The sequence below is a fragment of the Neovison vison genome, chromosome 1 (genome assembly GCF_020171115.1).
Source record: "Neovison vison isolate M4711 chromosome 1, ASM_NN_V1, whole genome shotgun sequence".
NCBI classification, from domain to species: Eukaryota; Metazoa; Chordata; class Mammalia; order Carnivora; family Mustelidae; genus Neogale; species Neogale vison.
The window spans coordinates 312,287,210-312,300,775 of NC_058091.1; the positions used below are offsets into that span (position 1 = coordinate 312,287,210).

The 13,566-nt window shown below is 47.5% G+C and overlaps 1 protein-coding gene across 3 annotated transcripts in view; it reads left to right on the plus strand.

Annotated features, from left to right (window-relative positions):
* The window catches only part of NSUN2 (NOP2/Sun RNA methyltransferase 2), a 34,885-nt gene that overhangs the window by 763 nt on the left and 20,556 nt on the right, over nt 1–13,566 (plus strand). For all 3 annotated transcript variants that reach the window (XR_006382351.1, XM_044234051.1, XM_044234063.1), the window contains exons 2-8: nt 82–239; nt 874–978; nt 5,965–6,070; nt 8,415–8,486; nt 9,247–9,331; nt 10,714–10,906; nt 12,687–12,761. Coding sequence is in view for 2 of the 3 variants with exons in the window: in XM_044234063.1 (XP_044089998.1) it covers nt 82–239; nt 874–978; nt 5,965–6,070; nt 8,415–8,486; nt 9,247–9,331; nt 10,714–10,906; nt 12,687–12,761 (794 nt within the window). In the remaining variant the exon portion in view is untranslated. The remainder of the gene's footprint in view (nt 1–81; nt 240–873; nt 979–5,964; nt 6,071–8,414; nt 8,487–9,246; nt 9,332–10,713; nt 10,907–12,686; nt 12,762–13,566) is intronic.

Consider the following 13,566-nt stretch of genomic DNA (forward strand, 5'->3'; position numbering starts at 1 on the left):
CCGTCTCCGGGCCGCCGCGGCCTGCGGGACGGCGCGGAGCGGCTCCTCCGGCCCTGGGTGGACGCGTGTCTCGTTCCTCAGGGCTGGGAAGGCGGGTACCCCGAGATCGTCAAGGAGAACAAGCTCTTCGAGCACTACTACCAGGAGCTCAAGATCGTGCCCGAGGGCGAGTGGGACCAGTTCATGGAAGCGCTCCGGGAGCCCCTCCCGGCCACTTTGCGAATTACTGGCTACAAAAGGTAGGGGGCTTCGCGGAGCCTTGATTTCCTAGAGTTGGGGTCAGCTCAGGAGGAGGGTACCTCTCCGGCCCCGCATGGCCTCCGAAGAATGTTAGGGGGCTGGCGAGCGGCTGCTTACCGGCTCTGTGGCTTCCGGCGTCTGCGAGCAGGGAGGTGGGAGCACAGGGTCCAACGGGCAGGCTGGGGAGGTGCGTAGGGTCGGGAGGCTGCAGGACGCGGATATTAGATCTGAGACAGACTCGGGACTTCTGGGCATTCGGGAGCTGAGGATGCCTCCCCTTTGGTACACGGGAGAATTTGTGATATTACAGAGTTTGTGCGAAACTTTGGTTTTCTTGTCTTTTTAAATCTTTGTGTTTCCATCCTTCCGAGATGAGTTGCAAAGTAAACAGGAGCCGTAGGAATATTTAGGGGCGAAGGAATGCAGTAGTAATTCGCTTAGCTTCATCTTTTAGCGATGAAGCAAGGACAGTTGTTTAAACTTTGAAGGGATAGGGTAGAAGGACGGCCATGAAAGAGGTCTGCGTTCAGTGCAAAGATGGTTTTAGTTTTAAGACACTTGCATCTTAAGTTCAAAAGAGATAAATTTATACGAGTCTTTCAGAGTGGATCAAACTTACTTATTTTTTCATAGCCATGCGAAGGAGATTCTCCATTGCTTAAAGAACAAGTATTTCAAGGAATTGGAAGACCTGGAGGTGGATGGTCAGAAAGTTGAAGTTCCACAGCCCCTGAGTTGGTAGGTAAAGCAAGTCTTCATCCTGTTGGAGGTTTTTTTGGGATTTTAATCTTTTTCATCTGACAGCGTGTTTCTTTGGCAAAGTGTTTTCTGCTAGTGGAGGAGAATCTGAATGTACTTCACAGACATCCTTGTGTGCTCTTAACTCAGTGCTTTTTACCCATATGACTTTATACCGGTGCACAGTTTTTAGTGCAGGGTTTGCAACTAAGAGTTATTTGGTTCAGTTAATTTTTGCAAGTTGCTCAGCCTCTTTCCTCCCCATTTCCATTTAAACCCCTTGTTTCCTTATGTCGAAACTGTTGCTTCATGGCTCTCCTACCTTTAACAGGACAGACTCAGCCTGAGAAAGATTGTCATAAACCATTACAACTGATTCTGCATTTCTTCTTCTTCTTTTTTTTTTGGTTAAGATTTTATTTATTTTAGAGAGAGCACACACAAGAAGCAGGGGGGAAGAAGAGGGGCAGGGAAAGAACCCCAAGCAGAGTCTGCTCTGAGCAGGGAGCCCTACTCAAGCTTCAGTCTCACAACCCAAGATCGTGACCTGAGCCAAATGAAGAGTCAGACACTTAACCCAGCCACCCAGGTGCCCCTGATTCTGTGTTCCCAGTGTCCCTCGTGCTCGAGCAGACTCTTGGCCCACATGCTAACTCTTTCACTGCTTGTCCTGGAGGCATCCTGTGGGTTATTTGCTTCTCAAGGGCCAGTTCAGGTTTCATTCCAGTGAGGGCAGTCCCACATGTCCTGGAAAACACCTGGAATACTCAAACACAAACTGTAGAGGCTCCAAACCCTGGGTTAATTGATAAACTTAAAAATCATTAAAGTGAACTGTTACAGTTCCGTATTTCAGATGATCGACTCTGAGGCACTGAGAGTTCTCACAACACAAGGATTTTAAGATCACTATAAAAAGGTGAATTTAACCAGCACTTTCTGACAACTCTTGAGATTTTGGTTATTCACGTGTATGATACTCTCTTTCCTTTTTGGATGCCCTTCGGTGGTCACAAACCAAGATCAGGTTTTTCATTAATCATGGGTTATAGCTTTGCTTTTCTTTCTACCATCAGTCATTTGGATATTCAGTGGCCCCATCACAGAGGTACACAGCGTACCCATTCCGAGTAGAGGCTGAATGGCCAAATGCTAAAGTCAGTGTTCAGCTGAGCTCAAGAGCAGACGTCACCATAGTAAAACACATTTCTGGGACATAAGAGTAAATCCACAGTTTTCAGCCCCCCAAAACTGCACAGTGGTTTATCAGACATTTTAGTCAGATTGTCAAAGCCGCACATTCTGATGTAGGGAAGGCACTCGGGCGGTTACCGATGGCACGCCCACTGTGCGGAGGTCACTAGGAACGGAAAGGTTTTCTCGCTGCTGTACCTCTGACAGCGCTGAGCGAGCGAGCCTTCGCATCATGCAGCTTCCTCTCCTCTGCAGTTGCCACATAACAGGTGGTTTGGAGATTTGACTGGTGGTACTGGTGTTTGAAGCAGGGGCTGTCTGATACTTTCAAAAGAAGTGGGCTTACGGTCGCCTTTGTGCACATTTCAAATTGTCTTGCATGTTGGCTGCTTCATATAATCACCAGAAAACTTTGTTCCTTAAACCTTGTGTTTAGAAATGCAGGTTTTCAGGTGAGGAATTCTGACAGGCCAGTAGAGAGCTGAAAAGCATGCATCCTGTAGGAAAGAAGTGCCTCTGGGTGGGTCATTTTTTCTGCAGGTTCCAACAGATACATGAGAATTTCTTGTTCTTTGCAAACTGCACTTAAACTTCTGTTAGACCTTACAACATTTAACAGGTGCTTTTCCACCTTGATTGTTAACAGTGGCAAGGGGTCCATGAATAGGCAATTCTCCAACATCTGAGAAAGGCCCTGTGTGTTGTCTGGTTGTAGAAGGAATAGGAGTCAATCTCTAGTAACTACTGGTGAGTCTCACATTGCTGTTTGCTGGAACTTTCAGAGCACAACTGAAGGGTGTGAGCTGCGTATTGTGTGATTTGGGTTCCTGACACTCAGTTTTTCCAATATCAGGGACAGTTGCCTAATGGATTTTATCGTACCAGCATTCAGTCCAATTTGCGGGTCAGGTGTGGGCTACCCGTAAGTCTCTTCATAAGCAAGCAGAGCAGAAACTTACCAAATCTTTGAGTGGTTTTCTGTATTGATCTAAAACAGAGATAAATTGTGTAATATTCTTAACCTTTTGGTACATAGTGGAATTAAATTTAGGAAAGTGTTTTTGGGAACCATGTTTTATAGAAGGAATATTAAGTGTAGGACTCATAGCTTGGGCAGTTTTTTGTTTTTTTTGTTTTTTTTCCTTTTTGTAGTCTCAGAACTGTAAGGCTAACGTTATCCCAAAGCATTCTTATAAAAGCCTCATTTTGACACTTGGTTGTGGAGAGTGTACTTTATTGTCATTCTGTTGATTTTTTTTTTTAACACATGGATTGAAGACGACTTATCATAAATGAGTATTCATCTGTTTTTTTCCTGTAAGAATTTTTGAGGCATAAAGATGACAGTGGTGCTTTTAATTCATCCTCAGAAAACATGACAGGTTTCCAAGTAGGACTTTAAAGACCCAAGAGCTATATTCGAATTATACAACTAAAAATTAAATTTAGTGCTTCAAGATAATCTTATTTGATGTTAAAAGCTACAAAGATTTTAATAAACATTTGTTGTTTCCACCGAAAAAAATGGTTCCTAAGCTGTGGAAGACTCATACTTTTTCATTTTATTTTATTTATTTGAGAGAGAGAGATCACAGGTAGGCAGAGAGGCAGGCAGAGAGAGAGGGGGAAGCAGGCTCCCTGCTGAGCAGAGAGACAGATGCAGGGCTTGATCCCAGAACCCTGGGATCATGACCTGAGCTGAAGGCAGAGGCTTTAACTCACTGAGCCACCCAGGCACCCCTGTTTTTTATTTTATTTTACTGTTTACCAGAGAGAGAGTGAATGAGTGGGAGTACAAGCTGGGGGAGCAGCAGGGTGAGGAAGAAGCAGACTCCCTGCTGAGCAGGGAGTCGGATGCGGGACTTGATCCCAAGACCCCGGGATCATGACCCGAGCTAAAGGCAGACGCTTAACTGACTGAGCCACCCAGGCATCCCACTTTTTCATTTTAACTGTCAGTTTTTATATTTAATGATTTGAAAGTTAAGTATTTTTTTCAAAAGATTAATAGCTTTCACAATCTTAATTTCTTGCCCTGGAATTTTCATCCCAGTAAATTTATATTTTTTAAATGGAAATTCAGTCTGAAAGGTGCATAAGGAAGTATTTGCTCAGATTATATCTAGGCTGCTTATCTTTATTTGAAAATGAAAACTCAGCTATTAACAGTTGACTGCTCAGCTGAGCAGTTCATGGTTGATTGCATGCCTGAGGGGTTCAGCTTCATGATGTTTTGGTGATTTGGCGAGGTGGTAACTTGGCATAATTCACTGTCATTGATCACATACAGTTCAGGGTTAGAAGGAGTTTTGTAAAAGTCATTGATCACACACAGTTCAGGTTTGCAAGAAATTTCGAAAAGTAGGTGTTTGGCTCCCCAGTCTTGCAGGGCTCACACTGAAACAGCAGATTTTGCCAAATATTGCAGATGAAGGCGAATCCGAGTGTGTTCTGTTTTAGCTTTAAGGAGGCCAAAGGAAATATTTAAGACTAAACTCTTTTTTATGGCCTTTTAAGTATGGTTGTGTTTTGATAGAGATTTTTGAATCAGGTTAAATACTGAAGAAGGCACTGGGCATAGGAAGTAGAGATGGTGCGGGGACAGCTGGAGGGCGCCGTGAACAGATCAGCCAGCTTCATATTTTTGGTAGAAAGTGCTTCCCAGATATATCTCGTAATAGCATCATAGCAAAGTGCTGTCTTGAAATCTCAAGACCTGAGTTTGTTTCAACTAATCGCTCTTGCAGAGCAGTCATGAATATCCTGCAACAGTTCTGGTTTCATTTTCATGGCTGTCACCTTAGCTACAATCTGATGCTTGGAGTTACTGAGGAACTCGTCCTAAGTCTGCAGCGTACTTACCACTGAGTACCAAGCAGCGGATCACTTGGCGCTGGGCTGGGTTTGAGTGTGGCTCTGTGTCGTAGCAGTGCGCTGACTGGAGCTTTTGGAGCTCAGGGATCCGTGTGAGCCACGTTTAAAAGAGACCTGTTTCCTCATCAGTGATGTCATCGTTCTAGAAAGCTTAAATACAGAAATGGCAGGAGACACTTCTTCATTCTTAGGTGTGTATAAGTAACAGCCTAGGCGTGCAGGCCAGTGCCCTTGTGATCCCAGGGGTTTTGGTGTATAATGTATTTCAGTATGTTATCAGGCTGTTTGTTTTAGAAATAGTGAAAAATATCGTTAAGAAGATTGCAGTTAAATGTCAGACATTTTGACAGCTCTTCAGGTGTGTTATTTTGATTGATCTACATTTTTTTAATTTGTTATGTCTTTTTCTTTTTCTTTTCTTTTTTTTTTTTTAATTTATTTGAGAGAGAATGTGGGGAAGGGCGGAGGGAGAGGGAGAACCTCAAGCAGAATGCCCTCTGAGTGCAGAGCCTAGCTTGGGGCTTGATCCCAGGATCCTGAGACTGTGACGTGGGCCGAAATCGAGAGTCAGATGCTTAAGTGACTTTTTCTGATGGTCTGTGTCCATACATTAGCACACACGGGGAAGAGCACCCGAGTCCCCATTTTCTCATCTATTCTTCAACACTCATCATTGCAGTTTCATGGTAGCATCATAAGTATATCTCTTCAAGCTGCGTGGTTCTCCTGTCTCTGCCTGGGCTGTGATACAGTTAGACATCCCGCAGTGTTGGCCAGGTGTGCGAAGAGGGTCGTGGATGTGAGCAAGTAGAGGAAAATTGGATGTCTCATTGGTGTATGGTCTGTAAAAGGAGGAAGTTGTTAAGAGGGCACTTTAATATATATAATCCGTGGATGCTTTATTTTCTTTTTGGTCAGGTATCCTGAAGAACTTGCCTGGCACACAAATTTAAGTCGAAAAATCTTGAGAAAGTCTCCACAGTTGGAAAAGTTTCACCAGTTTCTGGTTAGCGAAACCGAATCTGTGAGTAGATTTCTTTGGATTTGTTGCTTCCCTTGAAGCTTGAAATGCGCATTAGTATCTTGGTTGTATTTTGTCCATACCCGTCAGCGACCCGGTAGAGACGGCATACGAAGTGTGTCTCCCCTTTAATTCCTGAGGACTCCCACAGCTGTCCTCTTCTTTGGCACGTCCTGTCCAGGTGTGGAATTCGGGGAGGATCTCAGCCCCAGTTGTCCCCTGGATGTGTCATTTCCTGGCCCTTCCTGGGTCTGGCTGGCCAGGGCGCTGGGAGAGCCGCTCACTGCGCAATGAGACATCGGGCGGCGACCCCCGCCTTCTTGTGCTTCAGCCTGTTTTTTCTGGGCTCCTTCTAGTCCACCTTTGCCACACAAAAACAGCAAAACCTGAGTCTGACAGCTTTGGTTCTGCACGACCCCGTGTCTTCACCCTGTCTCTTCGCCATCCCGAGTTCCCAGTTCGGTTCCGTCCCTGAGCAGCTTAGCTTTCGCCTGGCACCTTCTCTCACCGCAGTTCCCTCCTTCATTCAGTGAAGCCAGGTGCCCACAGATTTCACTGGTGACCTTTTTGGTTTTTTTTCGAATTGTCACTCGTATTTAAAATCTGCGTTCCCCTTTCCTGTTCTCTAGTCTCCTTTTCTAGCCAGGGAAACCTTTGTGTTTGCCCAGATGGCCGCGGCATCTTGTCATCCTGAGCTCCCGGCCGGGCTTACAGGATCCCTGGGCTTCCCGGGCGGCTCCCCTCCAGGCCCTCAGCCCTGCCCCGTTCTCTCCTGCCGTGGGGGCGCTCTGTCCCTTCAGGTGACCCGGTAAATGGCCTCCTCCAGGCCGGCTCCCCGCCCCCCCGCAGGGGAGAAGCGGAGGCGGCTGCTGGCCCACTCCTCGCTGTCTGGGCGTCCGGACGAGAAGGGGCTCCCGTGCGCTGCTCTCGGGCCGGCCCGAGGTTGGGGAGGGTGGGCTGAGAGCCGCGGAGGTTTGACCTGCAGCAGAGCAGAGGGTCTGCGGGGAGCGAGTCCAGCGGTGCCGGGCGGCCAGGCGGGCGGGGAGCGGGGCGGGGAGCGTCGGCGGCGTGCGCTGCGGGGCCTCGCGCGGGTTCGCGATGGGCGTCGGCAGGGGAGGTGCCGTGCGGGGTGCGGGAAGCAGGGAGCGGGGTGTAGGCTGCGAGGCCCCTCCGGCACGTGCGTGTGAAGGAAGCGACTGTCGCCCGCTTGTCTGGTCAGGGCTCCCCGGCCCGAGCAGCTCGGAGGCTTTGATCAAACACTTGGGTGATTGCGGGAGGGGGGCTCTTCGGGACCATCCGCGTAACCTGGAGCTCGGGCTCAGCGTGCGTGCGGAGCGGGTGCGGATTCAGCCGGTCTCCTCAGCCGGTCCCCTCAGCCGGTCCCCTCAGCCGGTCTCCTCAGCCGGTCCCCTCAGCCGGTCTCCTCAGCCGGTCCCCTCAGCCGGTCTCCTCAGCCGGTCTCCTCAGCCGGTCTCCTCAGCCGGTCCCCTCAGCCGGTCTCCACGGACTCCTCGCCGCTGGAGCCGATGAGCTGCGCATGCGCGGGCTCGCCGGAGGCTCTGTCCGGTTCCCGCCGGCGCGGGTGTGCGCGGAGCGGCGGCTGCGGCCGGTCGGGTTCAGACGAGAAGAGCCCCCGCGGCTGGCGGCCTCTAGCTCTCCCCCTGCCGAGTGCTTCTTTCTCAGGCGTGCGGTCTCCCGGCTGTGGAGCCCGAGCCGCGGTGGGGCGCGCGCTGGGCCCGGTCCGGGCGCCGTGTGTGCGGCGGGCGTGTTGGCGGAGGCCGAGCGCTGCGGGCTGCGGACGCGGGGGAGCCTGGCCGGGGTCTCCGTCCGGCGAAGGGCACTTCTCGGGAGGAGGAAGCAGGCCTGGGCTCTCGTACACACAGACGCGGGCAGAAACCGAAGTTTCAGTTCGGCCGAGCGGCGAGGCCTTGCGGGCAGCGGCTTTCTGCCCCGTGCTCGGCCGTCGCTCCCCGCCGCCCAGGGTCCCGCGGGGGCCGAGTCCGCCCCCGACAGCGGCTGCTCCCGCTTCCGTTCTGTGTCCGGCCGGGTCGGGCGGCCTGAGCTCGCGCTGCCCTTTCTTCTAGAACGGCCAGGGTTGTGCCTGCCTTTCTCACGGCTGACCGTGAGTTTGCCGCGATCGGTCATTCTTCCGTAGCCTTCTAGGTGGCGGCCACGGACGCACTCGTGTAACAGCCTGTCCTAGTTACGAAGCTCTTGTGCCATAGTATTGACTGCTTTGTGTCGGGATTATGTGCGCTTTCTCTGTTGCCTGTGAAATAATCCCAATATCGAAAAGTTCTGCCTTTTTAAATATTGTTCCTGATTTTTTAAAATTTTGCCTTCTAAGGGAAACATCAGTCGTCAAGAAGCCGTTAGCATGATTCCACCGCTGTTACTCAACGCTCATCCTCACCACAAGGTATTGTGTATTCGACTGGGAGTGGCTTGTTTGTTGACACCTTTTTTCTTAATACTATTCTTAGGGTTTTGTGTGTGGTGGTTTTTTTTTTTCATGCCTTTGATAAAGAATGCCTTTTTTTTAGCATTTGTTTATTTTTGAGAATGCTGGCGTTTTATTTTAGGTTCTGTTTTTTACATTTTTGTCTTACTTAAATTTTACAGCCTGTAACTGGGTTTCTTCTCTTTTCAAGTTTGCTCACTCATGTGTTTACTGCACAGATTATCCTCAGTGGCCTTGACTGGCTCAGATAGATTGAAAATCACGATGCGCTCGGCCTGAGAGCTTGTCACACGCCAAGCATCGCTTTGTGCTCTGCTCGCGCGTTCATGCATGTGGTTATCCACACAAGCCCGTGAGGGCAGATGCTGTCCCTGTCCCTGATCTTCCAGATGAGGGAAAGGAGGCGAAGAAGACTAGAAGCAGCTAGCTCAGGGTTCGGGGCCCGGGAGTGGGCTGCTTCCGGTGCTGCTGCTGGTCGTGTCCTTGCTCGTTCTCCCCTCAACTGAGGGCTTCCCCTGGCCTTTGGGTCAGTCTGTCTTGTGGAGCGTTTCTCTCCTGAGCTCCCAGAAGTTAAATCTGTCACGTTGTAGATTCCTTCTGTAAAGAGAGGTGTTTAAGTGTGCAGAACAAAATACCAGGATGACTCATAAAATTGTTTTAAATTAAGTGTCGAATGTTTGATTTCTTAAAACATCAACCATTTCTTGCTTTTTAATAGATCTTAGATATGTGTGCAGCGCCTGGATCAAAGACCACACAATTAATTGAAATGTTACATGCCGACATGAATGTCCCTTTCCCAGGTATGCGTTGCCCTGCTCTGGGGAAGGCCAGAAGGCCGCTTGGCTGGGTGGAGATGGCAAAGAGGTGGTCACACTGCCCGTGGGTTGGGTCTTGAAGCCTTCTGCGACAAGCGCTTGGGTTTCTGTCCCTAGGAGTAGGACTGGGCATTTAGCACGCCATTGTGACTAGTTCCCAAACCAAGGTGTTTGTAGTCGCGGCGGGAGGGTGGCTTCATTTTAGAATTATGTGGGTCTTCTGTGAGAGCAGGTGGTGTTGATTAAGCCAGAGTACGTAGACTTCCGTTTGCATCTTCAGTAGTAGCATCGTCGGGCTGGGTTTCTGTGTTGTTTGGTTCTGTGGTGACTCTCAGCCCACGCGAGAGGCAGTAGAGCGTCCTGAAGAGCTGCTGGCAGGTCCGCCGGCTTCACATCCCGCCGCGGTGGGCGGCAGTATTGGGCGTCACCTATGAAATGGGCACCAGTCGTGGGCTTACGGGTGTTCTGAGCTTGCAGAGGGCTCAGACCGTGGCAGCGATCCAAGAGTCGCCGGTGCTCCTTTCTGGGGGTTCTCTGAAAATGCCTGCCTGTGGTGGTCTTACTCTTAGAATGTTTTACCTGCGTCTGTTCCCCGTTCCTCCGTTCAAGCCACCTGCTCTTCTTCTGTTCTGATGGGCATGCTGGTAGCTTAGTTCTAAGTTGGGTTTTGGGGTTTTTGTTTTTTTGTTTGTGACAAATAACTTTCTTTAAAAGCCTTCTTTATTATTTTCTATTTTTAATTATTTTTCCCAAATCAGTGGTAAAGAGCCTCTTTTTATTTTCATTGTTTTGCATTTCATGTTTTTTTTTAAGAGCAGTCTTGACTGTAAAATGTTTTTAGGCCATGTGATCTTTTTTGCTGGTGTTAGAACCAGAAGTGAGAAGGGGCAGCACCCAGGTCTTAGCCAGAGGTGAGACCAGAATCTTCCAGGCGGCCTTCAGAAGGAGCCTGGGCCCCACCCCAGAAATGAGATTCACAGAGTCGAGAATGGAGGCCCAGCCTACATGGGCTGTAGTTTAAACACTTGTCAGGGGATGCCGTTGTTTTCTACCCCTTTCTCCCCCCACCCCCCCAGTCTCCATTTCGTTACTAATAGAAAAGATGTTTTTGGTGTAGTAATTGTTACAAAGTGAATAATTCAGTTATTGAAAAAATAAGTCTTGTAGTTTTAGAATTTTATGTGATCATAAAAGTCTGTGCTGAGCCGTTTTTTTTGGACTACTCAGCTTATTCTGGCTAATCTGATGCTTGGGTCTTAAGTTCGGTGGATTCCTGCTTCTCACCTGCCAACCAGGAGCTTACGTATTTCAGAAAATTATTCTGCTTTTGCTGTGTTTCACCTGACGGTATAATTTTATGTTCTCAGAGGGGTTCGTCATCGCGAACGACGTGGACAACAAGCGTTGCTATCTGCTCGTTCATCAGGCCAAAAGGCTGAGCAGCCCCTGCATCATGGTGGTCAACCATGATGCGTCCAGCATACCTAGACTCAAAATAGATGTGGACGGGAGGAAGGAGATTCTCTTCTATGATCGCATCTTATGTGATGTCCCCTGCAGGTATTTATGTCATTTGGAGACCAAAAAGCCTACAGTCTGCTAAGGAAGTCAGATCAAATGTAGACTAATGTGAATTGGTACGCAAATACCCACGGAGCTGTACGCATCGTTCTTGCGGCAGCCGGTGTCAAGACATAGACTCTGTGACCTTAAATTAGGAGACAGACGCTCAGAACTTTAATGCCACCGAGCACAGCAGAATGAGGGTACGGCACGAAGAGACACAAGGTGGGATGGTTCTGTAGTCTTCCCGAGGGTCAAGGAGATCACCGGGAGGGTGGTAGTGTCATAAGCTCTTGACTGTAGTCATTCTAGGAGGAGTGATCGTTGGGAACGATGGTTCCTGCCAAGCGCCCGCATTCCTGATTCCACCTCATTACGGAGTGGTGGGGAGGCACACTGGGTTTTCATGAGGAGTCTCTGTTCCTCAGCACAGTGCGGTTCGGGAGTTCAGACCTTTGAGAAACTCACTGTGCCTGTATTTGTACACATACATTTCTTCCAGCTTTACGTGTATATGTATACCTGTAAGAGAATTTTATAGATTAACTGAGTAACTTGAGTTTTTTTAAAAAGAAAAGGAGAAAACTTAAGACCTCACTAAGTTCCCAGAGACAGTGACGTAGGCCATGGTCACCTAGCGAGCACAAGGATTTGTTGAGCTCGGAGTGTAGAAATCACCATAAAACTCAGCACAGAATGCAGTGCTGAACGTGAGACATCCAGTACCACACTCCATTGCATTTAAACTCCGTGTGAGAGCTGTAAGTCGTTAGTATGAATGGGATGGCGCTTTAAAATTCCTGCAGGAACACCCTGTGAAATAAAACTTAAAATGGGTCATGAGCCACTGTTGTCTGGTTCTCCTTTAGATCAGATGTTTTCCCATTCCTGTGCTCCTTTGACCAGAAACCTGTAACTTCTCGTGTCATCTTGGAGAATGCAGGAAACTTCTGAGCACGGAGCTGTAAGCTGAGGATATCCTAACCATTATGGTAGAATTCTAAGCCACCACTGTACCAGCACGGGATGTCATTGAAAGCCGTTGTATCTCATAGGGCATTTTCCTCCTGCAGCCGCTTCCCCTCAAGACAGTTAACTAGACCACCCAGGGAGATTAAATGCTACAGAAAGCCAGCAGATCCAGAATTACCCTAGAAAAAAATGGGTGGTTAAAGTCAGACGTGGACAGAAAGATGAATCGGTCAAGTCCGTATTATAAAATTTACATGGAAATAATTTCCATTAAGTGAAAGTAGAAAATCAAGTGTTTAACTGATGCATAGAAAAATCTTGATAAAGAACTTAAATTGGCTTAATTGAATATGCTGTGGAAAATCCCTTATGAGTGTAAGTTTATCATTATTCATGTAAATCTGATTAAAATGCCACTGTTGATTAACCAAGTTGTTAAGTAACAGGATCCAAATGTCTTCATGTTTCTGTGTCCTAGGTCTGAAAATTAGTTTTGCTGGTATTTCTCTCAACTGGAAGCAAATTGATACCTCTGTAATTCTTGAATGAGATTATCTGTTAGAGTTCTGTTATTTCCTTATCTAATTGAAAATTTAAGTACAGTTTAAAAGTTTAATGTCATTAGTGTCCCCAGAACAGAAATAGAAAGTTGATGGTAGTTTGTGAGGATTTAGATGGTGTCCTAATTAGCGTTTATAGTAATAAAAATACCCATTTTGTAATTAGCTTGTATATGACATCATTGTTAACTCTGATCGGTCTACCTGGACAGAGTTTTTAAGTTCTGAAATACCTTACTTCCTAGTGGAGATGGCACGATGAGAAAGAACATTGATGTCTGGAAGAAGTGGACAACCTTGAATAGCTTGCAGCTGCATGGGTGAGTCGGGCTGGTCTGGCGGGCTGTCCCACGTGGGGCAGGGGAGGGCGCTGCATTTGGGGACAGCATTGGGGCCGGGAGAGAGGTTGCTTATGTATCAGAAGGAGTTGTTTTTAGAACTCTTCGGAGTGGTAAACTGAACACTGTGTACATTTCAGGTACACGTTAATTAAAAATGTCTTTTTATAACAGTTTCCTATAACATTTTAGGATGTCTGTTTTCCATGAAATGACCACTTAACCTTTTACTCTCTTATTCCTCTTTCTTCTCTTGTTTTCTGTTCTTTCATGTTGACTTATTTTGCTTAACATTTTGATCTCAAATACTGTGGTTAAGGACAATTTGGAAAATTCTTAGATGTAGAAGAAAAAGAAGATCTCGTAAATCAGATAATTTCTGTAATGGCTGGGGTGCCGTGGGTAGGTTTCTGTGCAGCGGGACGGTAGCACACCAGTCTTGAGTGTGTGGTGTACACAGCTGTGGATTTTTTCATTTGACATTAGTGTTATGCATTCTTAATTACAGAATTGTGGGTGGTCTATACTGTACTCATGAATATTCACCATAAACAACTGCAGCGGCAGATTTTGTTTTTCCATTAAATACTTTTTAACTGTTTGTGAGTTAGACTAGGATTAGAATGTATGAAGGGACCTAAGTTGTTTATAGATGAAAAGTCAAATATGTGTACAGGTGTGGGGGCTTTTTCATGGTAAGACTGACATAATAGTTGACTTCAGTCACTAACCCATTTTGTGATTTGCTTGCCGGCTTGTTGGGAAGGACGTAGAACAGTAAATGTGT